Source organism: Epinephelus moara, chromosome 5 (genome assembly GCF_006386435.1).
Source record: "Epinephelus moara isolate mb chromosome 5, YSFRI_EMoa_1.0, whole genome shotgun sequence".
Classification (NCBI taxonomy): Eukaryota; Metazoa; Chordata; class Actinopteri; order Perciformes; family Serranidae; genus Epinephelus; species Epinephelus moara.
This window is the reverse complement of record NC_065510.1, coordinates 17,980,322-18,007,382: the sequence shown is the minus strand read 5'-3', so window position 1 is coordinate 18,007,382 and position 27,061 is coordinate 17,980,322. Positions and strand designations below refer to the sequence as shown.

At 41.4% G+C, this 27,061-nt stretch overlaps 2 protein-coding genes across 2 annotated transcripts; both read left to right on the top strand.

Annotated features, from left to right (window-relative positions):
* Positions 1-755: 755 nt before the first annotated feature.
* sparcl1 (SPARC-like 1) lies at positions 756-10,645 on the top strand. Its single transcript, XM_050044025.1, has 11 exons — positions 756-857; positions 1,891-1,946; positions 2,707-2,772; positions 2,872-3,972; positions 5,683-5,791; positions 6,133-6,254; positions 6,348-6,468; positions 6,552-6,688; positions 6,910-7,058; positions 8,997-9,145; positions 10,052-10,645. Exons 2-11 carry the CDS (start codon positions 1,893-1,895, stop codon positions 10,078-10,080), a joined length of 2,037 nt encoding a protein of 678 aa, XP_049899982.1. The 5' UTR covers positions 756-857; positions 1,891-1,892; the 3' UTR covers positions 10,081-10,645.
* Positions 10,646-18,322: 7,677 nt separating this feature from the next.
* Positions 18,323-21,315, top strand: odam (odontogenic, ameloblast associated). Its single transcript, XM_050044048.1, has 9 exons — positions 18,323-18,382; positions 18,467-18,502; positions 18,609-18,656; positions 18,780-19,028; positions 19,148-19,204; positions 19,296-19,418; positions 20,834-20,866; positions 20,994-21,056; positions 21,191-21,315. Exons 1-9 carry the CDS (start codon positions 18,323-18,325, stop codon positions 21,224-21,226), a joined length of 705 nt encoding a protein of 234 aa, XP_049900005.1. The 3' UTR covers positions 21,227-21,315.
* The last annotated feature ends 5,746 nt before the right edge of the window (positions 21,316-27,061 follow it).

The window sequence follows — 27,061 nt, the reverse complement described above, 5'->3', positions numbered from 1 at the left end:
GTTTGGTGTGTGGCCTTCGCAATCTGTTCTTTCTCTTGCTAAAAAAGATTTAATTGCATTTACAACCCTGCTGGCCAGGAGGGTAATTCTGTTGAAATGGAAATCCACAGTCCCACCCACCTATACGATCTGGATCAAAGAGGTGCTTTATTTTCTCAGGCTGGAGAAAATCAGACTGACCCTGTCTGGTAGAACTGATTCATTTGATGGAACTTGGACCTCTTTTTTGTCTTATGTGAACAGCACAGAATGTCAGATCTCTTTGGACTGAAATGGGAATTACAACAATGTATCTTGCATGAGATGTTTATTATTATTTTTTTTTTTCTTGCTATGTAACTTTCCATCTTCTGTTTTTCTTGTGCTTGAATGGGGTAGGTGCCAGGCTGGTGGGTGAGGGGAGAGGGATGTTGAGCCTGTTATATGGCTCTGTTAAACTGACAACTGTAACACAGAACCTGTGAACCACTGTATTTTTATCTGAAAAAATCAATGAACAGATTGTTAAAAAAAAAAAAAAAAATGATACAATGTGTAAAAATAAGTAAATAATAAGAATAAAAATAACCCAGAGGAAACAAGGCACCTAACTGAAGTTCAAAGCAGGATCTATTTCTCTCCCTCTTTGTATCTCTGTAGCCCAAAGACCCTCCCAAAGTAAAAAAAAAAAGAAAGTGTTGGCACCATAGACCCAGAAAAAAACTGTGTGTGTGTGTGTGTGTGTGTGTGTGTGTAGCATGCCAGTTTGTATGCCAGTTTGTGTGGACAGTGTGAGCGCTGTCTCGAATACAAAAGGACACCTTCACAGGTTCAACACAGGCAAAGATTCTCATTTCTCTTGCTACTGCCAGCCTCAGGTAAAAACCTAATTACTGTCTTTTTACATTGTTTTGAAGGGTAGTTTGTTAATGATCAATAGAGGTGCACTGACTAACTAATTTGCAGTCAAACTTGTTGTGTGTTGTATGCAGTGACCACTGGCTTGGTTATGCTGTAGCCTCGTTTGTGACAGCCAAAACTTTATGTTGATGCTTAATGGTGACATTTATGCCTTAATTATTTCTGTGCATATGAAGAGATACTGTCACTATTATTATACCGTCTACGTTGTGATGTACTAACTAATATACTGCACATAATATTTTGAATGCTGCTTACTTATAGTTGTGCATAATCTAAATATCAAGATGTACTTTTATAGTTTATGTATTTTAAGAATAAAGAAATCAAATAATTTGTATTAAATAATGTGAGTGATAAGAACCATCATGTAATATACATAGGTGTTACGTTAAATATGAAAAGTTAATATGTGTCTTTACCAACATTACCACAATAAGATCACATAAAACTGTGATTTATCAGTTTTAGTGAATTTTCATACACACACACTCCCCGTCGACAACTATTTGGGGTTTAGTGGGCCAAACCGGAGAGCTATTGTTCCCCTGGACAGGCCCACTAGTGTCTGTTTTGTTTCCGTCCCGAGAGACAAAAAGTTTGTGGACTTAGTCAACTTTTTCCAGTCTGGTAGCCTCTGATGTTTACTTAGGCTCTGAATGTGACTTTTGAGAGAGAGGCGCATCTCAGAGGCCTGTAACCTTGACAACGGTGGAGGCCAATCGCGCCGCTCTGCTTGTCATGAAAGTGTTGGCAGCACACAGATGCACTCATTTGTTTTAACTTTGAAGGCTTTGCCAAGTTCATGTCTTTGTTGTGACCCGTTAGAAGTCAGATTGTAATGTATTCATTGCTCACAATATGTTTTGTTAAATCGGGTTATCTAATTTTCATCTCTGCAGGGATTCACGATAATGTAAATTAGCACATGTAATTAAATTTGGGCTAGATGTAAGCCTGATGTTTTAAGTATTCATTTTAATGTCTCAGGTATGAGGGCCTGCTTGGTATTCCTTTGCTTCCTGGCAGCAACATTTGCCCTGTCTGTGAGTAATATTTTTCTTAATTTGACATCAAATTTCACCATGAGAGAACTGACAAACAAAAGATGTGATATTTTTTTTATTGCAATTTGGGCATTAAAGGAACAGTGTGTGGGATTTAGCGACACCTAGTGGTGAGGATTGCAGATTACAACCAGCTGAAATTGCAGATTACAACCAGCTGAAAAAGCCAAATTATCCACAGGGGTCTCTTCCTCTCCAAAACAAGCGAACCATGTGATTAAAACCGGTAGAAAACACAGAATAAAGCAGTTTCACGTTACAAATCATTTTCTCCAATGCTGTTCAGTCATTGCAGACAGGCGTTAGGCCAGCACTTGCAAATGTGTGCTCACCTTTTCTCCAATAACTTAAGATCGAGACATTCAGGAGGTTTTTACCGGGAGCCAAATTATCCACAGAGGTCTCCTCCTCTCCAAAACAAACAGACCGAGTGATTTAAACTGTAAAAACACTGAATAAAGCAGTTTCACGGAGTCAGTTTAGTTTGTCCGTTCTGGGCTACTGTAGAAAGATAGCAACATGGTGGACCCCGTGGACAGGGACCCTCCCTATGTAGATATAAACAGCTCATTCTAAGGTAACGAAAATATGGCCGTTCTTATTTTCTGGTGATTATACACTAAAGAAAACATACTTATTTTATTTTTTTTATTACTGCCAATATAGCCTCCTAAATCCTACACACTGGACCTTTAACTGTATGGATGTTCATGTAATTAATTATCCCCATTATATCTAGGTAAAGAGTAAACCTCATGGAAAACATCATGGATTGCACAAGACTTCACATACAGCCAAAGAAAAGGTAGAGCAGGACTCTACACTGACGTTTTAAACATGTATTTGAAACATAAAATGTTTCCATGTTGTATAAAATTCACATTTTCCCTTTCTCCAAAATAAGGACGTTATCACAGAGGAGGCCAACAAGCCACAGATCTTACCCACTTTAGTCACGTTTGAGGCCAGCAGCCAGGAGCAGGAAGATGAAGAACTGAGCTCCCAAGACAATGCTAACGCTAACAAGGAGGAGGGAGAGTTTGAGGTGTCTGAGAGGAGCGACAAAACGACTGCAGTCCTGCTGAGCGAGGAGGAGCTGGTGGACCTCCTGAAGAAGGAAGCAGAAGAAGAGCAGGAAGCAGAGGAGAGAGTGCTAGAGGAAGAAGAAGAAGTGGAGATGGACAAAGGGAAAGCAGAGTCTGGTGAGGCTGTGGAGACCACTGAGGACAAGGAGGTGGAGGAGAGGAAGATGGACGACAAACTAGAAGTGGAGGGAGATGATAAAGAGGTGACAGATGAGGCGGAAGAAGGAGTAAAGGAAGATATGCTGGAGAAAGAGGAGGAAGAAGAGGTGGAAAATATGTCACTCAAGGAAAAGAAGGAAAAGTCAGTTGAAAAAATAGCAGACAAAGGGGCATTTCTGGAGGAGATAGATGGAAGCACAGATTCAGAGATTCCAGCTGATCTTGACTATGCTGCCGATAGTGGCATCTTACAACCTCTCCAGATTGTATCCGCTAAAATAAAACCCCACCCTGATGACACACTGCCTGATTCAAAACCAGATGTTAAAGTGAAGGAAGACGGTGAGAAAGAACTGCCCATCATCACAGATGACTATGAACAGGACGTTCAAAACACTGAGGCAGTGGACAGTGAGGAGGAGTCTGATCAAGACAGAGACTCACAGGCAATATCTAAAGATATCGATGAGAAAGAACCTGAAGCAAGCGTAGACCCTCATGAACCAAAAAGCACTACAGAGTTCGAGTCAGGTTCCCGACCGGCTGGAAAGGAGGAAGAGAAAAGTAAGAACGAGAGTGGCAGTCACACCAAGGGAAAGACAAGGAAGCAAAAGAAGAACAAGAGGGCGAGGAAGCACTCTCCACAGAGCGAGGAAACACAGTCTGGACAGGAACAGACCCAACAGGATCCTCAGGTGTCTGAGGGCAGCAGCATTGACAATACAGTCCAAAAGGCAAAGAGGAGAAGGGCAGGAAAATGGGTAATGCATACTTTTTTAAAACTCCGATGTAAACCCATGCACAGCAATACCAGATGCTCAGAGCAACTGATACAAAGAGCTGTTTAGGGAGGCAAATGGTAGATAGCACAGGACTTTCACCCAGGTGACTGGTGTTTGTGTCCTGTGTGAAACCAAAATCAGTGCTGATTTTTTTTTTAATCAGAATGTTGCATAAGTTATGTATGGATGTTACATACATCATGTCGTGTTCAAGTGGTAACCTGGGGCTGGAAAATGAAGCCAAAACAGAAGTGTCAAAAAGTGCAGTTCCTTGAATGGCCACTTGAGGCTGGCTCCAAAAGTGAGTCAATCCCCATAGACCCTCATGTTAAAATGCCAAACTTAAAAGTAGAAATAAACATGCTCACAGCCTGGAACAAAAAACACCTTTGGTCTTTATAGCTAATTTCCCCTTTCGTGACAACTGTACAGCTCACCCATTTACATTTTATTAAGGCTTAGAATCAGGCATGACTAAGGACATGGCCGCTTCAAGTCACAGGCTGTCTGCGAGGCCTCACCTCGGGCTCTCAGTCAGACCCACCCCACTGCCCGACCCTCTTGTTCATTATTAGAGTGACTTCTGGCTCCAAAAAAACAAGATGGTGACGGCCAAAATGCTGATCTCTAGGCTTCAAAATCGGTGTCCAGAAACGATTGGGTGGTGTCACGCTAGCTACAGCCATTATTTTAAACAGTCTCTGGTCATGTCACATATTTATGTCAGGTTATGTTATCTGTAACCATAACCCCGTCACAAACGTATTCATTTTCACCCAAACCATGATCTTTTTTCTAAACCTACCCAAGAAGTTTTGTTGCTTAAACCTAAGTATGGCTGTTTCATAATGTTAACCACTCGTTAAAATGTGTTTCACACAGGAGACAGCTGCGCGTCTCATACAGACTGTAAAGGGTGCCTTGTGGCTTTGGTATCAGACTGGTGGTGTGACAGACCATTGATACTAGACGACCCAACCACGAACCTAACCATGATTGTTTCATAATGTTAAGCACGTTTCAGATGCCAAGGGGGTGTGACAAAACATTGGTATTTGGTGACCTGGGAATGAGAACAGGTTGTATATTTTTGGTTTCATGGCTGTTTAGGTTCAACCTCACCAATCTCAGGGTAACGTTTGGCAGGAGCAGGCAGCTGTTTTCAATGAAAAACACAACGTGCGCCGCATCAAATGGCAGACAGACCAAGCTAGCCTCTCACTGGTGAAGATAGTGGAGCATCAAGCAGCTACAGAGACAAATGTGAAATTACTTTTCCCTGACTCACTTACTTCTCCAGCTGTTGTTGGACTCTTGGGGGGATGGAGAGGGATAGCAGGTCAACAAAAGCGACACATTTTGGTCATTTTGCTAACAAGGGGGATGGCAACCCTTCCTCAAACTGCCTACTGCTTATAATTACCAGGTGGCCAGAAACAAGACTCCAATGTTGCTCCATATCTTCTGCATGTATAAACAGGCAACTGTTGCTCATATCAGCTAAAAGTTAGATGTCAGTGTTGTGTCCACAGAGTGATTCTGGTGCCCCCCAAGTGGCCAAAACATCTGTTATTGCTGGTTTTCATTAGGGGACAGTGACATTTACTTTGCTGTTGTGATGCAGTCTGATAAATAAACACATTTATTGTCATCTTCTCAAGAAATTACATTTTCACATCTCTCTTCCAGGGTCCTTTGGTAGGAATGAATCCAGTGCAGATAAGAGCCACGGTGGATCTCTACCCCAGTTCCAGACCCCCTCTTGGTGGAGGCGTCCATCACCCAGAAGCCCCTGCTGGTTGGTTAATTCAGCTTTCACCATACTGACTAATGCACTATCCCAACAGCCTCACATGGGAATCTGCTGACTTGATCATTTTGCTAAAACTTCCGCATGAATAGTGTCAGTCTGCTTCACAGTCACTACCAAAACACAGCTCTGCGGGCTTAAGGAGTGAATGATGGAGATCAAGTTGAATTTAATCGCTGTGCAAACTCAAATGGTGGAGGAATGTAGGGGACGTTGTGCAGTGCCTATAGCTCATCAGTTATCACACTGTAAAATAAAACCAAACCAGTTCTGAAAATGACTCTTCATATCATTGGTTTTAAAATTCTTGTGCTTGTCTTTTCTCCTAGATCCATGCGACAATTTTCCCTGCAAACGTGGAAAGACGTGTAAACTTGATGCAGACAATAAGCCAGGCTGTGTGTGCCAAGAGCCGTCTGAATGTCCTCCCAGTGTGAACGACTTTGATCATGTAAGTATGGATGATCTGTTAAAGGCTAAACTGGGATGGTGTATAACAGCTACTGTATAGCATTTGATTGTCGCTCTTGTTGAACTCCTGAAGGTTTGTGGGACAAACAACAAAACATATGCTACGTCATGTGAACTCTTTGCTACTAAATGCAAGCTGGAGGGCACCAAGAGAGGACACAGACTTCATCTGGACTACACTGGGCCATGCAAAGGTGAGTGTTAAGCCTTGTGCAGAGTATATGCTTTAAACAACAACATTATTTGACCCTGATCTTTCTCTCTGTTTCTCTCTCAGTAATACCTCCTTGTGTGGACACTGAGCTGGTCCAGTTTCCTCTACGAATGAGAGACTGGTTGAAAAATGTGCTGCTGCAGCTCTATGAACATGACTCCATGACTCCTGGCTTCCTCACACCTAAACAGCGTTTTCGAGTAAGATGCATTGCTCAGATGATTATGTATTGATAAACTGGGATTCTTAGGCCTCTTAAAAACTGTGTATTTAAATCCTAATCTTAAAAAACACTACAATAGTACTTCAATTTGTTGTCTTATTTATATCCAATCAATAAGTCAATGAATGAGTCAATCAGAAAGTCACATAGCACATTTGGGAAAAGGAAAGATTATGCACTATTTTGTGTATTCTGTAGGTGAAGAAAATCTTTGAGAGTGAGCGGCGTCTTCATGCTGGTGATCACTCCGTTGAGCTGCTCGCGCAGGACTTTGAGAAGAACTACAACATGTACATCTACCCAGTGCACTGGCAGTTTGCACAACTGGACCAACACCCTTCTGACAGGTAGATTTTATTCAGTCCAGTTACCAGAAGAAAGTGTACGCTTCTGCAAACTATTCATAAATCACATTTGTATGTTTCATTCGCCAACATTTCTAAAGTGACATAGCATATAAGCTGACTTTGTCATGGTAAGGTGAAGGGGATGGTGGATGGTGTGACACCTAGGTTAGTTGGCTGTCAAGCTACAGACCACTGTTCAAGACCAATGAATGACAACACTGGTTGTTTTTGGCGACCCTTTGCTGTGTTTCCACTGGTGTTTGTGGCACCAAACCTGGGTGTTTTTTAGTGACACATCAGGGCGTTTCCTAGCAGTGTGTGAGCCACCGAACCTGGATGTTTTTCATCGCCCTGTCCCTGTTTTTCCAGCAGCTTTTGTGCCACAAAATTGAGTGTTTTAAGCCCAACTGTGCCTTAAAGCCGCTACAAGGAACTTTTAACTGGATATGCAAAAGTCTCTCGTTTCTGCTGATGTCTGTGCGTGACCTACAACAGCAAATGAGACCACTGGTGTGAAGATAAGCTATTTCTATATAGTGTATATCCATACCTTTAGGAAACTGTGTCCGGGTCCGCCCCAGGTCGCTTCCAGGACAAAACGATTTACGGCACTCAGACGGCACACTGCATCTTACCTAGCTGCTTACATTTATAGTGACTCTTATAAATAGTCGCTATTCCTCCTCCTTGACCCGACGTCCGCGGGGACTTAAAATAGCAGCAATCATCAAGTAAAAGTTCTGTGAAAGCACTGGACTCGCCAACAGTCAGCCACGTCGCAGTCACACAGAGAAAATCCAATCCTCGGGAAGTCAGGAAATCCTTCAGGATAAACGTTTTGGTCGCTAGCGATCTAGCATTTACCAGCCCAATCCTGGCAGGAGCTGGTCCACGGCGTTAGCTGTCCGGGGAGCCACACACAGAGGCCGCAGGTTGCGCAGATTCACCCCGCGCCAGCGGGGACGATGAGAGCAGGGGCCGCGGGGCTGGAACACCTCATCCGGGCCGACGACAGGTACCAGCCAGGCGTTGACAGGGTCCAGCGAGTGCCGAGAAATAAAGAGGCGAGGCACCGCTCCATACTCAGTCCAAGAAGCCGTGGAAGTGCTCGCCAAACAGGCTTTCAGCCTTACCAGCCGACCGCTGCGTTTACCCCGGCGGCGGTGGCGCTTACGCCGGAGAGGTGGAGCTGGGGCGCGGCAGAGGTGAGCTGGGATCCCCGATAGGAGCGAGGGCAAAGTTTTGATAGGAGCGAGGGCAAAGTTTTCCCGTCTTGTTGTTTCATTCATCCCCAAAACAAACACATACGCAAGCCAGGTAAGCATCTTTACGACAATACGTGCTAGAGCTCATGGGAAATGTAGGCTTCATTCCGGCAAAACACTACCGCTTTTGTCCACAGGGTCGCCAAAATCAACTCAAAATGAAAGTTCCTTGTAGGGGCTTTAACCTAACCACACCTTAACTGCAGCATTTTTGAGAAATTTAAACTTTTATTGTATCAAATAACATACAAAAAATATATAAATGTAATGTATCAGTGGTTTGCAAAAGCGTACCATGGCAACATTTTTCAGGCAACTGAGTTGTTTTATTCTCCTAAAAGTAAACTTTGATTTTTCTCAACCTTGATATTTCGTTTAAAAATGATCATAGAGTATGGAGTTTCACTAGTGTGTGTTTAGAAGCCAATACTACACTGAAGTCAGTTAAACCAGTATTTTTGCTTATGGTGTTAATTATCATGATGATAGTTAACACCATAAGCAAAAATACTGGTAGGATTGGCGGACGTCAAAGCTTTAACAGAACCACTACCACCAAGATGATGTATCATAAAACCCATCTATGAGTCTAAATATAATGCAAACATACTGTACTGTGTATATATATTAAATGCTCAGTTATCAAATCTTGATGTTCACCTGTCCCATGCAGAGTCTTGTCCCACTCAGAGCTGGCTCCACTTCGAGTCCCTCTGGTGCCGATGGAGCACTGCACCTCCCGCTTCTTCCAAGAGTGCGACGCTGACAAGGACAAGCAGGTGTCCTTTAAAGAGTGGACTTCCTGCTTTGGTATCAAGAATGGTAAGAGCTAACAACAGTATGTCAACACCATACTGTGGTGTAACTCTACCTTGAACATTTTTTCTCAACATTAATGACAGCTTTAAAATTTACACTTTGGCTCTGATGATTTTCTACAAGCAGTTAGTTAACTATTTAGGCACATTTTCTTTACATGTGTCACTCTCATGTGTTTCTTTTTAGGTTTTAAAAACTCTTTTCCTCACAACAGTGTAGTGCCTGAGAATACATATTCAGTTCCAGACACAACATTACACAATGACACAACTGATTTCCTGAATCGATTTGATTCCTACTCACAATTTTGTCTTAATTTTGGACTGATATTGATACTGAGTGATTTTGAATTATTGTATTTTTAATGTTGTTTCGTGAGTGGACCCCAGGAAGACTAGCAACCACTTTGCGGAAGCTAATGGGGATCCAAATAAAGAATAAAGGTCCTGATTTAATTCAATTTTCTATTAAGTTTGATGCAAAATCAATTCAGGAAGAGATATTTCAGTTACAATACCAATTTTGCTTGAATATGAAAGAGATTCCCAGAACAACTAATGCTGTAAATTATACAAGCAATTATTTAAAAAAGACTAAATTCAGAACAGGAATTGAATATTTAATAAATCTAGTCCCGGGGCCAGTTTAATGCTGTTGAGATTAACATGGTTAAAGTTTTAAGCATCCGCTGGGAAAGGCATACAGAATATTACAAGACAGATCTTTAATTTTATGAATTGATATCAGATCATTCAAAGGAAGATTGATTTGAATTGGTTATAGTGATTTTATAACCCTAGCTTTAGTGTATATAGCAATTACTTTGTGTAACGCAGCCAGTTTATCCATGATTTATTTTTATGTCTGCTATAATACTCCTATGATTCCACCTATCTGTTCTCTCCACAGATGATATGGATGCCAACCTGCTATTCTGAGCTCCATGTCCTTCCTCATCTACAACAGAAGCTTATAAAAGCTGCTCCAACAGTGCAGCTTGAGACAGACGCCTCCATGAACCTCTGTAACATAAGGAACTCATACTGATGAAAGAAACTCATTTTTACCTCCTGCTATAGAGGGCAAGTGTTGATGATCATCGCTGTTATTTTGTGTCAGCTTGAATCTGTGTTCTGTAATTTAGACTACGCTGCTAGAATGATTTTAATAGAATATAAAAAGGTGTTATTTTTTAGCTGGTTTTTATCCAGAAACTGTTTTCTAATGCATTCCAACCTGGGGAAAAGTTTACATCAGCTCATTAGCGGAGAAGGTGTTGTAAATGGGGCTTTGAGAGATCCGCGGTTTGTATGTTAGAGTGATTTAGTGCAGAATTCCTCCTTAAATCAAAGTTAAGTACACTTATGTTACAGTAGGAGATGTGAAACAATAACTGTGTGTCTTATCTTAGTTGCAAATGCTGTAAATGTTTGTCTTTGCTTCCTACATTTCATTGTAGCTCTTAATTAAAGCTTTATGGACAGCAGTGGACTTCACAATATCATGACGTAGAATAGTTCTGTGCACCCTCTTATTGACGACGACTTTCTTTACAGCCCTGAAATAAAAGCTGTTGCATCATTTCGGCGGATAAACATAAACATCAGTTTACGCTTTAATATCATGTTTTATTTGTTGGTCAGTTTCCCTGATGCCACCCTGACATGAAAACATGACCTCTGCAACAATGGTTTGGAGAATGCAAGTCACTGTTACCAGGTTAAGGTTCGCCACATAATCCTGAATAATGGCTCTCTGTAAGGTAACAAAGCAAAAAATAGCAAGCAGCATGGTCATGATGATTACAGTGACTTGTTGTTTTGAGATAAAGCGCTGGACTCTGATTGGACCTCTCATGGTGATGGCTGAATGTGCCGCTTTCTATATAAGCAAAGACAGAAGCAGCTCTTTACTTGTCGTCTGTCTGCTGTGACTGAGATAAAACATGTTCTGCTTACTGTGGCTTATCCTCCAGACCTTGGCTGTTGTGGTGGAGGGTGGTGTGTCTTCAGGGAGTGCTGAGGCACTTGCCAATGGGGGAGTGAATAATAATGGAGCAGCAGCTGGCAACAGTGCCAACATGGGGGCTCAAAATGGGGTCCCACTAAATGGTGAACCCCTCGTGGGACACTTAGTCCAACTCGGTGGCTCATTTTTCCTCCAGCCAGTCGGGAACCAAGTAGGTCAGCAGCTAATTCCCATTGGAGCTCTCCAACAAGGTGGGACCTTTGCTGTGGTGCAGGCAGGTGCAGCCAATGTGAACCCACAAGTGACTCAGGGTGCCAGGGGTCAGCCGGTCACACTGTTTGCTGTGGTGCCACAGGGAAACACTGGAGGAAACCAACAGGGTGCCCTGTTGACTCCTGGCCAGGTGCAGCTGATCTCAGTGGCCGGGCTGAACAGCCAGCAGCAGCAGCCGGGCGCTGCTGGTGGGAGGGCGGCTGGCAGAGTGAGGTTTCAGCGTTCAGTGGCAGCTCGCCTCAGGAGGACACAGTCTCCGGTGATGAAGGCGGTGGAAGCTGAGGAGGTGGAAGAGAACTCTGGGATGGAGATGGAGATGGAGGAGAAGCAAGCAAAATGAGACCACACAGCAGATGACTCATGATTTATTCACTACACCTTGATCCTGTCTCACTAGCTGTTCACACTCGAATGTTATTAATCACTGTCATCATAATTAATGAGCAATAAATGATGGAAGTCAATAGCTGAATATTTGTGGAGTCTTTATTCAAATAAACCAATAAACAAAATACTTGATTTCACATATCTGGAGCCCAAATTATGTAAAGTTGAGTTGAGCAAAATCCTGAACAACATCGTCATGGGTGTGGCTCCTCTGATGGCAGTTATTTTTGTGTATGAGACAAATATGCACAAATCTCTATTTACAGTACGCTGCTCGCAACATGGTGATTTAAGTCTCTAAATATTACACATTACTCATATCGTGGCGGAATTCCCAGAGTAGCTTATTCTGGTGTGTAAAGCATGTGACATAATAAAAAGTCTCTATAAATTAATGAATCATGCATATAAAACACATATATTTACATGATTACATTAGGAAATATAATTTGTTGTGTCAATAAACTGCAAACAGGAAGAAAATGCTGCTCAATGTGAACTGCATGACAGTGTGTAATTAGCACAAAGCTCCAGACCAGACTTCCACAGAGACTGTTTACCTGGTCTGCTGCGGGCTGCCCAGTCAGCAGCAGCAAAAAAAAAACAAACACCCTTTCCCAGACAGCCTCAGTATGTGAGAGCATACCCAGCCAACCACACTGGGAATACATGTAATAGCTCTAAACATCTTGTGCTGAGGATACATGACAGACAAATAATCTGCTCCTGTCTGTTTGTGACATCAGAGGTTTTAACAAATTAAAAAGAGGTCTGACAGCTCGTGGTCGTCACTGTTGAGCTGTTGAGAAGTTATTTTAAGGCCTGGTGTTGCGTAAACATCATTTTGAGACAAATATAAACTGAGCACAAATTACAGTGAAGCCTTCCTCCAGACATGCCCAGGGCAAGTACAGTACTTTGCGCTTAAACACAGCAGCAGGAAGCATGACATTTCCTAAGATGTCATTCTGACTTGGGTGTTTTTCAGAGCTCACAACCATCTGCTCATAAACAGTGTGCTGCTTCAGAGGTAAATGTTTAATTACATTTAAGAGCACACACTGGTTTTTCATGGTTTCTCTATAAAAGACCTTGATGATGTCAGTTGTTTGCTTCCTGTGATCAGAACCCGCAACATTTAGATGGTTCATGCTGTTTTTGAGCTTCCAGAAACGTCCGCAAACCCTCCCCAAGACGCTGAATCACTCTGTTGTTGTTTGTGGTCGCTCAGCTGCTTATCGAGAACAATGTTAGAGGTTTGAATAGGCTGAAGTGCCTTTGAAAAAAAAAAGGCAGCTCACCGTTACATTTCTTTCAAATCTTGCAGAAAAAGAAGATGTCATATCACACACGAGTTCCCGTGACACACAGGTGACAAATATAGTTCATGAACAAGTCAGTGTTCTCCTCTCTAATTGGCTCGTAATAATCTCTAGGACTGATAAAAGGTGCTCAAAATTCAGAGAGCAACTATAGTCCTGCTTGGCACATAACATTTTGAAGAAGAGCAAAAAACATCAGGTATGTATTGGGTTTTTTTAATACTGGGATCATAATTAATGTGCAATCCTGACTGAAAACAAATAAATGGGCAATAAAAAATCATGCATATATAACAAAAATAAATTAAATTAGATTTTACGATTTAAAATGTGTGTTTTCTCATGTTTTTACAGGTTTCGGGCTGCACAATGAAGCTTCTCCTCCTCACAGCATTTGTAGCAACCGTCTGCTATGTGAGTACAGCCTGTCTGTCTGTCTGTCTGTCTGTCTGTCTGTCTTACACACAAAGCAGCACATTTAACACCTGGTCTCTTTACCCCCCTGCAGGTTAATGCAGGCAAGGTAAGAAACATTCATACTAATAAATTACTAGTGCAATAATGCAAAATTAGACCACTGTTAATTGTTAACAAATGTTCCTTCTCCCTCTTCATACAGAGACAGAGGATGTTGGCAGCTATGAATGCAATGAATGGAGGAATGATGGGAGGTATGGGAGGTATGGGAGGTCTGGGAGGCATGGGAGGCATGGGAGGTATGGGAGGTCTAGGAGGGATGGGAGGGATGGGAGGTATGATGGCAAACAGAGGAGTAAACCCTGGGATGATGGCTGGAGGCCTGAACCCACCCATGGTTGCTGGTGGTGGGGCTGGTTTCATCGGGCAGCCGCAGTTTGCTCAGGTGAGTCTGTCAGGTTGTAAAACAGGAAGGAAAATGACACAACAGATTTCAACAGTGTGTTTTTTCCTCTTACCTGCAGTGCTATTTAGCAATCTAGATTGGTTTGGTGTGTTTTACTTCACAGAAGGAAGTGTGCATCTACTCACGGAACAGCTCAGTGGTGCTACGTGAGCTAGCAACGGATGCATGCTTCCTTTTGCATGATGATACACTTGGCGGGTGTAGTGTGATAGAAAGGAAATAGTTCCCACATGAAACTGCTCACAACAAGGTCTTGGATTATCTTGAGTAACCAGGTTATGATTTCTGGAAAGAGACATTGCTGTTGAGTTTTTCAAATGCTCCCTGGGCACCACAAGCCGAGTGCCATCTAGTTCTATTATATGACGAGAAGGCAGACATCTCTACGGCCGATATCTCCAACACTGGGCAACTCACACCAAAACTATCTACAGTTATAAATAGCAGTGCAGGTAAGAGGACAAATATGTGTTTTTGATTTTGGGGTGACCTGTCCCTTTAAACTGTTTAGTAATACAGCCTATATTTCCATTAACTGTATGTGGACGGATTAAAACTGGGTGTAAAAACAAGCCTGTAAACAATTAGAAAAACATTAATAATCCCCAAAAGAAAAATTGGCAGTAGTGCATGGCATCACAAAAAATTTAGTTGTTTTCATTGAACTCTATTTGCACCACAAGATGGCGCTCTCCTGTTGTCTCACTTGTTGGTTTCTGATGTTTTTATCAGAAATTGTGACGGCTGCTTAGCCAGTTAATGCATAATATGATTTATTATCTTTCTTATTAACAATTTTACAGTAAACAACAATAACCCTGACATAAACAAACACATTTGTTTACTCTTTCTCGGCCTCACAAAGTTTGTTCCTGGAGTTTCTGCTTATGCTGCACCGGCCCCCATTCCCCAAGTGTACGCTGTCCCTGCAGTCGGTGGGGTAAGTGTGCACATACTAGTTGTGTTAACAGCACAATTCAACATTATTTGATAATTATTTGAGTACCACACTTAAGCACTGATTTATCTTTTTGTTGTCTACTGGCAGTTTCCTTATATGGGAGCTCCTCAGGTGGCACAAATGGCTCCTCAGCAGCCTCTGATGGTAACCACTCACCTCTGACTCACCCTGACTCTCAGTCCACAGCACCCTTTTATCGCAGGTTACATTGTAGAAATTTAACAAATCACTTAATCACTAAATCTTGCTGTTTTTTTAGGGGATCACGGGTGGTGCAATGCAACAGCAGCCTCCTCTTCAGCCTGATCCACTCAGAAGATTCAGGGTAACTAAAGTGTATTTACAGCTACTGTATGTGGACACTGATGAAAGCTACAGTGGCTAACTGATGTTCTTTGACTCTGCAGCGTCAGATTATGAAACAGGACAACCCCTTGAAGACCACTGTGGATACTCAGGTAAGATTATTTAATTTACAAGCAAAGGAACAGATTTCAGTGGGTAACCTCATCAATGCTGTCAAATATGAGCGGGTTTTTTCGTCTAGCTGTGAATCGTCTATGTCTCATTTTCCTCAGATTCCAGCGCCTACTGGCACAACAACCACAACCCCTCCCTGTGACGATCATCATGACGATTATTAAGATGATAATCTCAACGAATGAATCAATCAAACATGCAATAATGATTACTGTGATAATAAAACTTGAATGATGTGATTTTGTCTCGCTAATCACCGATGACTGTGGAAGCTGTGTGTGTGTTATGTGTTCTTTTAAAACCAACTTCAGACTGAATCATAGTGATGTACTGTCCATGTCAACTATCCAATAAAAATAAATTACACTTGAAATTAAAGTTTGTTTCATCGAGCCTTCTGTATGTATATATCAGACAGTTCTCACCAGTAAACTGTGGTTATGGCTGCAATTTAAAGTGGATCTTTGCTGCCACCTAAAGGATAATAAGTATAAAACATGCACAATAAAACAACATGAAATCACTTTTACAAGGAGATAAAATAAAAGACTTAATTCTATAAAGGACTTACAGCACACAGTTAATTAAGATGTGAGCTGTGTTGCTGTGACATGAAAAACCTGTCACATGTAGGCCTCTTCGATAGAGGATGTGTTTTGACATGTCACAGCAGGAGCAGCACAGGTGTAAATTATTGTCACACTCAGGAAGGAGCCCCCCGGAGTTAATGTTATCAGTAACACCTGTGCTTTTCCTGCTACAAGTCGAAGTACCTGCTGTGAGAGAAAGCCTGTTGGTCACACTTCAGGTTCAAAAAGAGAGGCATGTGTTAGCTCAGCTTTAATTCTCATTTTAACCTGAATAAGAAGAACCAAGAACAAAAAACCTTAAAGACATTAAAAGTTAATTGGTGCAAATTATTTGAACTCATGAACAAGCTGTCAAACTTCTATGGACGGACTCACAAAACAATTTTTCTTGTGCAGTATAATCCAAGTCCTATTCATCCAGTTGTTTGCTCAGTACTTCCCAAACACATGCATTTTTACTATAAACTTACTATTTAAAAAACTTCTTTATAAAGTCTCATGCACAGACGAGGAGCACTGAAAGCACAAGCAGAGTTCAAGCACACACGCTTGCCAAGCTCACTACTTGTATGCAGGGGTGTTTTAAATATTGAGAAATGAGACTTGGATGATACTGCAGGAGCTGTGCGAGAGTTTGTAAACAGGTGTTTTGATATAGTTTTGCTGGAATTAAAGAGGTAATTCACTGCTAGAAAGATGGTCTTTTCATAAAATTGGGCCGTCGATGCAGTAGAAAGAATAAAATACTTTTGAAATTGGTGCTACAAAAGAAAAGGAACGCGGCATTTGCTTTTGCTCAAGAGTTAGAGAACCTACAACCACCAGAATGCACTGCACCCCACCAGACCAACAAATGCTCCAGCTGGTGGCTGACGTAATGTGAGCTTGGCTGTTTTTTCCACAGGAAACAATATGGCGGCCGACTGGTAACAAACAATCTTGACTACAGTTGATTAGTAAGCTAAAGTATGTTTCTGAAAAGAAAAGGCAAGAGATGGGCAACACAGTAGAAAATCTTGGTTCATATTTCATCTGCACTTCTTAGTTTTACTGTTTGATGTCACTGTGCATTCCAGTACTACCATGCTATATAGAATGCAAGAAAAAGATTTAGTATGTCCCAATACATATGTTAAATGCAGCCAAAAACACCACAATGTTCTGCAACATCCGGTCCGATTTTGCAGTCTGCAAGTCAGCATGATTTTCTGGCTATTCCAACCCACAATCCTCTGTGCAGTGGACGATACCTCACGTTGACTGCCCAGCAGAGATGACAGCTTGACAGCTCAAAGTACAGGGTGTAATGTTAAGAGATAGTGGTATGTCCCGATTGTGTGCATACTGTATGCAACAGTACAGACTTTTTAAGGGCAGCTGCAGTACCTATTAAAAGTAAAAAGAAAAAGTAAGCATCCACTTCCTGTTTACAAACTCTTATATTACAGCGAAACAGTGCACTAAATTATATTTCTAACAACATTTTACGTGAGAAATCAGCAACACAGTAACAGAATTTGATCAGCATCGTTCACTGCCGAGGCATGTGAGATAAACAAAATTTACCTCATAAATTCAACATAACATGGAGTGACTAACTGCTGATCATTTTGTGGATAAGTACTCCTTTAATACCCATGATTTACCAACACCAGTCAGCGCACGGTGAACAACTTGTGACAAATGTCTGTTTGTCAGCTCCCAGCTCCTGTTTGTCTTTTTTTTTCTCATGACATGCCAAAAAAATCCTGTTAGTCTAAACGTGTGTAATTACAACCTGAAGCAAAACACTTGAACATAAACTTTACTTAAGAGATCATATAAGAAGTGTGTTATCTACACAGGTCACCTGAAGCTGAAAGTCACTGGCCTGTTGAAGCAAAACTGTCAATCTAAAGCTGGTGTGTAATGTTTGTAGAAAACATGTTTAATTCAGATACTTTAGAGGATTGTTAACAACTTAACGCAGAGCATGTCACGCTGTTTAAAGACATGACTTACTCTTAATGACATACTTACCTGTCTTGTGTTGCAAGTGTCTGAGTCTGATGCCATGAGAAATGTCTGTCATACTGACCACATATTGTCTGGAGGGGTTGGCGGTGGACTATGACAGCAAACACGGACAGAATTTAAAAGGGATATGGACACACAGGGGGGCAGGCACACAGAAAGGGAAAGCAGAGCCAGAGAAACGGTGAGAAGAGTTTCTAACGCTCGATGTTTCAGTGAAAGCTCTCTGTCTGACATGTGATCTATATGGTAGGATATGAATTTATGGATTTTTAAAAATGTTTTTACAGACTGTAAGACACGATGAAGCTGCAGACTGCCCTTCTGTTGGTCTGTCTATTCAAGACAAGCTTTGCTCTTCCAGTGAGTAGAATCTCTTGCTACAGAATATATTTCTCATATCATTTTAAATGGCAGAGATAAAGAGCTATTTTTTGTGTTTTTCAGGTACAGATTGGAATCATCGCAAGCAACAGCAATGAGGTAAATATATCTGTTAAAACTTTTATGTTTGTTGCTTGCTAAGTCAAAATCTGTTGTCATTTAGGAATAATATTACCAAATTTAATTCAACCTTTTATGTGTTCAGCTCCTACGACTGAATGGACTAACTTTTGCAACACTTGGACAAACACAGGTACTGGAAGCACATTTTTATCTTTTACATTTTATTATCTGCATCCCTTTGTCTGATTAAAAAGCTTGACATGTGTGTACCAAAAAAAAAAATCTCAACTGACCCAAATCCGTTCCTCTCCAGGCGTCTTCACTAATACCCCAGTATGTGCTGCAGCAGCAGCAGCCCGAGGTGCTGCTCACCCCACAGGTGGTGAACTTGAACCCGCAAGTGACCGGTCCCTTCAGTCCCCAGGGGCCTCAGCTGTTTCTCCCCAACCAGGGCAACCAGCTAACGCCTGTGATCCTCCCCAACGGCCAGCAAGAGCAGCTTGGACCTCCACAGGATCCCAACAATCCTACTATCCCTCAGCAGGCCCAAAACCCTGTTCAGGTATTAAGCAGCATGGAGAATACTGGTACCATGTAATGTGATTACTTTGTATTAACACTGCAGCTGCTGCCGCTCACAGTCATATGATGAAATCAGTAACTGTTTAAATTTTTTTTTAGATGTTTCCAAATTTCCAGTATCCATCTTATGGATATCCTCAATTTCCCAGACAGCAGGTATGAAGGAAAACATATTGACCCATGTGCAAACCTTATTCTGTTTATGAAGATGCCAACATCTGATTTAAACTGATTTTATCATCCACAGGGCTTCCCTTACTTTTTGCCTCCTTACGGCTACCCCCAGCAGAGGAACACTGCCGTGCTGCAGCCGAACAACAGTCAGCAAAAGCTGGAGAGAACCACACAGAGACCACAGCTCCCTCTGCAGGTGAGACATGCACAGTGACATGTACAGAAAAGAGGGCTTCTCTGTGCTTATGCATAAAACAGCAAATGTTAACATTAAAACAATACACTGTCTAAATAAAGATGCCTTTATAAAACACCAGCATAGAAGTGCTCAGTGCATATTGGCTGCACATTGACTAAACAATTAGAAATAAAGGGGAAAAAAGAACCCAAATTCTTTACTGTGTCTGTCAGCTACCCTTCGCTAATTTGAAGTATGGTTAAAAACAGATTTAGCAGACTCTGATGACTAAAGACTAGACTTAATGATAATAACATAGCTGCAGGTGTTGAGTCAGGTGCGGTGGCTGGGATGCAAAGTCGACTGTCTGCCCTGCTGACCACACACTGCTGAAATCATGTCACCGCAGTCACATTTTAGTGTTGCATAAGTGTCGTATGATACCCCTCTGCTGCTTATATGTTTCATTAAGTATTACTACTGACTGATTTATTTGGTCATTTGTTTATTTGTGGTGATCTAATTTATTTCTTGTTAGTTTCGTGCAGATGATGCTTGTAGTTCAGTGTGGGTGTGGTTTACTTACATATATTATCATGTATTTTTACTGTTGTTTTATATTAATTTGTTTGTTGTTTATTTTATCTCATGTATTAATGTCTATTAATGTAATAGTTTTGTGTGTGATGACTGCATTTAAAACAAATATTTGAATGGGTTTTACCTCAAAATATAAAATTTAAATAAAATAAATTATAAACACTTAATATATGTAGGCTGTATTTGATATTCAGGGACCAGTTGCACAAAACACCTTAAGTTTTCTATGTAAGTGTGAGATGTAGGACTTAATTTCCGCTAAGTTGAGGGACTTATTTAAAGGTGTTGCACAGTTCAGTTGAGGAATAGATGTTAGAGTCCCTTTAAACATATACTTGAGACTATGAGTGGGAGTGATGGTGCCCTCTGGGTGTTTCTGAGTGGGAGCCAAAGGGTTATGGTTAGATGGATACAAAAGTAGGAAAGAGTATGGCTATAAATTTAAGAAGGAGCATAGGGGAGGCAGAGCCAAGAAGAGACATCTGTGTGGACTCAACTCTCCTCCGCTGGACTGCGCTGTACAGCAGAATCCCTTAAATGTTTCCTTAATTAAGGAAAAACATTAAGGCATTTACTGCATTGACAGAGATTTTGCACCAGTGAAATTCTAGAGTTCTTGTAGGAACTGTTTGTTTGTTTGCAGTCATGCTTGTGATGCTCAAGGTCTATTGTGCAATGGTTTAACTTTAAATGATTTCTTACGTATGACACCAAGATAAGGAGAAAATCTTAAGTATTAGCATTTTAAGGAAACCATAAGGAGAAGACTTAAGGGTGTTTGGTGCAACTTTTTTGTTTGTAATCTAATTTTCCTGCACATCTTCCCATTTCAGCAAGCCTCCCAGCCTAAGGTACAGACAGAAAGAGTGAGTACACAACATAACTTCTTAATTTTTATAATTTCACCACTAAACAAAAGAGAGTTTGCACCAGTTGTGTCTAATTGTTTTTGTAACTTCCTATCTCCATCAGACCTGGCCACTGGGGACACAGAAAGAGACGACCACAATTCCTCCTGATCCTCGTGGCGACACATCCGGCCCAGGAGTTGATGAGGTATCATTTTATACAGTGACACTCAACCCTTAAAGCTTCCATGCATTCATGTCCAAGCACGCACACATAAAAAATACATGTCACTGTCATTTATCTGTGCAGGATTTCAACTGTTTTATTTTATGTTTCTCCAGGGTCGCTCCAACTTCCCCTTCCTGTTTGAGCCTTAGATTTCACCTGGGAAGTCGCAATGAGGGGATCACTCAAAAATGCATTCATGTGTGTTTGGCCAAGTCGCTCATTCGTCTGCAAAATGTACTGGCCGTTCTTCCAAATGCAATTTTTATTTGTACTCATTTCTTTTTATATTACACTGAAACGGTTGCTCCTCACTCTCACAACAGGTCAAATAAATAAACAACATAAAATGATTTGTTGAAGACTTTTATTGTGTCACACAGAAATTACGCTTTTATTCAGAAAATGCACAATGACATGAGTGATTTCTCTGAATGTATCACAGGAAATGACACCACAATCTACTTTAAAATGGTCGATCAACCTTGTAGTTGTTGGTGTCCTCCTGTGGAAAGTGTGAGATAAGAACATTTGTCAGCAGCAGTAATTAAATAGATAATAAGGTAATAAAACGTAATCAGTATCACACCATTTACACTCACCTTTTACAGTTGTCAGTAGTCGTCTTCAAAAATGTCTTCGCCTCGAACAAGTTCACCAGGTTTCACCTTGAAAATAAAATTCAAAATTAACCACACAAGCCAGATCTCAAGTTAAAGAAACAGGACATATTTTTCCCAAATAATGTGCATAATATCCCGGTTGAATATACCATAAAGTAATAGGTCTATGACTTGCACATTTACTGGTGATTAAATGGCTGCACATACCAACAAAAAAGCCTTGAATAACAGTTGCATGGTAGTGGAAATAGGAAGCAAGAACTTTGCTTTTGGAGACAAATATTGTAGAAAATGGATTCAGACATTTACATGGTGCCATATGCTTACAAATCACATGTACTTACGGGCTTCATAACCCCAAACTCGATGGATACCTTGTTCTTCAAATGTAAAAAGAGAAATAATGATCAGCATTAAAGACACGTCTATTAAAAAAATCATATCATGTGCAGTAAACAGTGAGGAGATTACCGGCTCCATGGCTTTGTAGATGAGCTTCACATATTGCTGCGATTGAGATGGAGAGAGACAAAAATCTAAATGCTGCTGTCTTAAAATTAAGTCAAAGATCAAACCAACGAACTATAAATCCCAAACAAACCAGCCAAAGCCCAAAATAAAGTTTTTTTAAAAATATATTTGACTGAAATCAAAGTATACCCCAGGTCCGCGTCTTCCTCCCCTCCTCTTTTCCTCCGGGCGAGGTCCTTCTTCACCCTCCCGTGGCTGTACATGTTAGTCATTAGCATTCAATAATTATGATTTATTTTAACTGTGATTAAACTTAATAGTGAAATCGATTCTTCAGTCACTTACCCTCACCATCCGAAACATGGTCTCCCCCTGCAAGATTTTGAGAGTCAGTGCACTGGTAATATTTCACAGGATGGTGTAATTCACAAAATAAAAATGAAATCAAGTCACTAAATCACATTGTTTACCTCCTGCAGGGGCACAGCAGAGGTGCTCTATGGATAAAAGTCAGGCGATAAGATGAAAATGTTAATATTCAGTGAGGTCTGTCATGTCAGACATACAGTACACTGTGTATGCCTTCTTATCTCACCTGAAACGTCACACCGTCAACCTGAAAAGGAATTAATAACAAAAGAAAATCTGAGTTTTTGACAACTGTCCTGGTGAATTTGAATGTGTATAAATCACATTTGGAGATGACAGCAGGCCTACCTTGAACACAGGAGAAAGCTCCTACAACAAGAAAGAAATAATAATTGTCGTGTTTTGTCATGAAGCAAAATAACACTGATGTTTCAGTTCAGTAGTGAAGATTTTAAACCAGCCTTCAAATGCAGGCATCAAATTTTGCAGCAACAGACGTAAAAGGAAAGGAAAAAGGAGTTTTAGCAAACCCCAACTCCACAAACCCCAACATTTTTTTTCATCAGAGTACAGATATATTGTCATTGTGAACTTACCATTGGTCTCCTGTTGGGCCTCCTGTCCCGTGAAGGTCCTCTGAGTCTCCCAGGAGGAGGGACTCCACGCTCACCAGGCATGAAATCAGGACCCTGTGTGAAGCACAGATAAAGTGCTGTGTAAAGTAAATGTCTAATAAACGGTCAGGTGTCGGTGCAGTATAGTATGTTACAGTGTGGCTTGATAACCACTATTGTACACCGATCAGCCAAAACATTAAAACCACTGGCGGGTGAAGTGAACAACATTGATCATCTTGTTACAATGCAATGTTCTATTGGGAAACTTTGGGTTCTGACTTTCGTGTGGATGCCACCTGACACGCTCCACCCACTTAAACACCAGTGCAGACCAGGTACCCCCCTCATGACAATGGCACCCCTCAGTAGCAGTGGCCCCCCAGCACGACAGTGTGTTATGCCACACCACAAAAACTGCTCAGGAGTGGCCCAAGGAACGTGACAAAGAGCTCAAGGCATCAACCTGGCCTCTGAATTCCCCAAATCCCCATCTGATCAAACCTCTGTGGGACATGCTGGTACCCCACTTCACAACCCATGGGACCCAAAACTTCTGAAGCTAACGTCCTGGTGCCAGACACTATAGGACACCCTCCAGAGGTCCTGTGTTCATGTCTTAACAGATCAGAGCCAAGTCCGGTCCAAGGAGGACCCACTGTGGATCGGGACATCCCTCCAATATTTGATCAGGTTGGGATCTGGGGTATTTGGAGGCCAGGTCAACGCCTTGAGCTTTTTGTCCCGTTCCTCGGGTCATTTCTAAGCAGTTTTTATGGTGTGGCATGGTGCATTGTCCTGCTGGGGGGCCACTGCCATCGACAAGTGCCATTGCCATAAGAAGGTTTACTTGGTCTGCAACAGTGTTTGGATGGGTGGAGCACATCAGGTAGGATTTACATGAATGCCAGGACCCAAGGTTTCCCAGCAGAACATTGCATTGTAACAAGATGATCAATGTTATTCACTTCACCCACCAGTGGTATTAATGTTTTGGCTGACTGGTGTATATTGTTAATGTTAATGAAATAGCTTGACATTTTGGTTTCTCTTAAGCTTATTGTAACTGAGTCAAAGGTAAAATTCATATAATTCAAGGGGTTTCATGGGGTTTATTCTATATCCTTATCACAATGTAGTGCCTGCATTTTAGTTCCCACTATATTAAAGCTGTAAAGCATGAAAGCAAAATGTATTTATCTACAAGTACTTTCCTAAACAGAAACTACAATACTGGAAGCAGAGAAAACAGGAAGTCTGGTGCTCTCTAAAGTTAAAAGATATACATTTCCAGCCTCCTAGAAATTTTGTTCACGTAAAACTACTTGGAAACTGCAAATAAGTTCTGAGAGAAATGTAATGCTGAGCAAATGTTGCTAATTAACGTACCTTGCAAGTCGCAAAAATGTTGACACTTAATATATTAACATTTAAGTGAAATCCTGATCTTTCCCTTTGTCAAGTCAAGGTCCTGCTCTTTGTGCGCTCGCAATTCTCCCCAACCACCTCCAACTGAAGACTGAGCAGTACAGCATTTCGTCACCAGTTAGAAACATTGTCTCTGAGCCTAACCCAAGCTGCTGCAGCGACATAATTTAAAAAGCAGTTTAGCAACATAGAAACTTACCTCCTAAGAGACGGGTTTCACATATCAACACCTGTAAAGTTAACTGGCAACCTTACTTAGGCAACAAGACTGGGAAGTCCCTATTCCTGGCTGTTGCAGCACATAATCTCCCATAAAACTGAAGAGTTCATACTATTGTTTGTGGAATAAAGAAACTAAACTCTCAGACACACAACAAATAAAAGTACAACTAGTTCAACTTGTCCTTTAATGAGACTCAATAACAAATGAGAGCTTAATGCAAATACTCTTTGAGAAGGTCGCCCATCAGTCCCTTCCACAGGTCTGCGGGGATTTCCTGGTCTTCTAGCTTGCTGGTTTGGGAGCCAAGGGGGCATCTCAAGAAGCTACCCCAAACACGAGAAGATACCACTGATTATCTCCCGCCACCAAGTCACCACAACTACTTAACAACTATACGACTTGAAACAACACGTACCCATGGGTGGCCAGCGTCCCAGTCAGACCCGTGTTCTTGGGCTTCTGTCACCGGCTTCTTGCCATCACCCAGCTACACAAACAGGTAATTCAATGAGAAAAACTTCACAGATGGTAAAAACACCTCTGTACCTGTGTGTCTATGTATGTCTATTCCGTATTACCTTAGGGTCTGCATCCAGCTGAGCGGCGACAGCTGACAAAAGTAAAGCTGCAATACACAAGTGCTGCATTGTGTCTGAAGAACCTGCAAGAAAATATTAGATGTTAGTGCCTTAAAACAAACCAGACATTTCCCAGCAAGTTTTCTGTGTAGTACACTCACCTGTGCTGTTTAGGTATATGTTTGGCCCCTTGTGCATTGATACTTATAGCAGTCATCGGACATTGAGAAACACCACATATTTCTCCAAACTTAGTCACGCCTAATTATGTGCAAACTGCCATTACCCCACACATTGTTTGTTAATAATTTCTTAATTGACTATGATCCCTTTTTGTAGCAACAGCGCATGATGATAGCATGTGATGACCGGCAGCGATGATTAATTATATTTAAATAGAACTGGAAATAGAAAACCTCTTTAGATTGCTTTAAATGCACCTTCTGTACATACTTCTATGTGTAGAGGCGAGAATAGCAGCAACTAATTTCCAAAAACAAAAGGGGCCAAGAATGCATGCTTCACTGGGTGTTGCCTGTTACCTGCCAAAGCCACTAAGTCAGCTGATTTGTAATTTTAAGACCAGGTGTTGGGTGTTCCCATGTGTGATATCTGTTTCCAGATTTGCCAATGTAGAAGGGTGGAGAATAAAGAACCCACATAGCAGTGGTAATAAAAAGGCTCTCCGACTAAAACTGATACTTAGATCTCAATGTCAGGCAAATCCAATGGACTGTGGCATATTCTTTACGATGTGAGCTATTTAATGAACCATACAACCCATGTGTGGTTTCCCTCTCTGATCATTAGCCACACCTCGGCATGTGAAGTGGAAGATTTCCTAACATCTGTAATTTCCCAGCAATGCTGTCTGCTAATGAGATGGCGTCCACTCCTGTAACTGTATATAAGAAAAGCATAACATTCAAAGCAGCACTACAACAACCTCCTAAACCATCGGCAAGACTGTCTGCTGAAGCTGTGAAGACCTGAAGGTGATTATACGAATCTTCTGCTCCTGTCTCTCCTGTGTGAGGTTGGTGGTGATTTTGCTGATACCAATAAGGACTTTATTATTTCTTTTGAACAGGTGTAACCATGCTGAGGGTAGCGCTTGTGCTTGGATGCCTCCTGAGCCTCGCTCTGGCTCTTCCTGTAAGTGTAACATACTCGATACCAGTGTTCTGACATCACTTTAAAGGGATAGTTCGGGTTTTTGGACATGAAGTTGTGTGAAATGCTGACCATCTGTAGCTCTGATGTGATGGTGTCACTACTCTCAACGAGCCTCCTGTTTTGAGAAATGGCCCGTAGCTTACCGGAGAAGAAGTAGTTCTGAAGATATACGGGGGACACGTAACCAAAAGGTTTTAAGCTACAAAAAAGTATGCATGTGTCACGGATTTAGCAGTTCGCCTAATATAATAAACTAAATGCCGACGGTAAAATGAGGTTGCGTATAATGTACTCTCCACAACACACCAGACTATTAGTTCAAACATTTTGTTTTACAGACAATCAGTTACAGACATCATTATATAGACTGGTATTAGGTAATATATCTGAGAGGGGTGTGGTATGGACCCAAATGCAGTACACAGGTGCTCAGGAACAGTTGGTAATGACCTTTATTTTCACCACAGCAAACAAGGTACGGAGCAGACTGAATAAACACAGAATA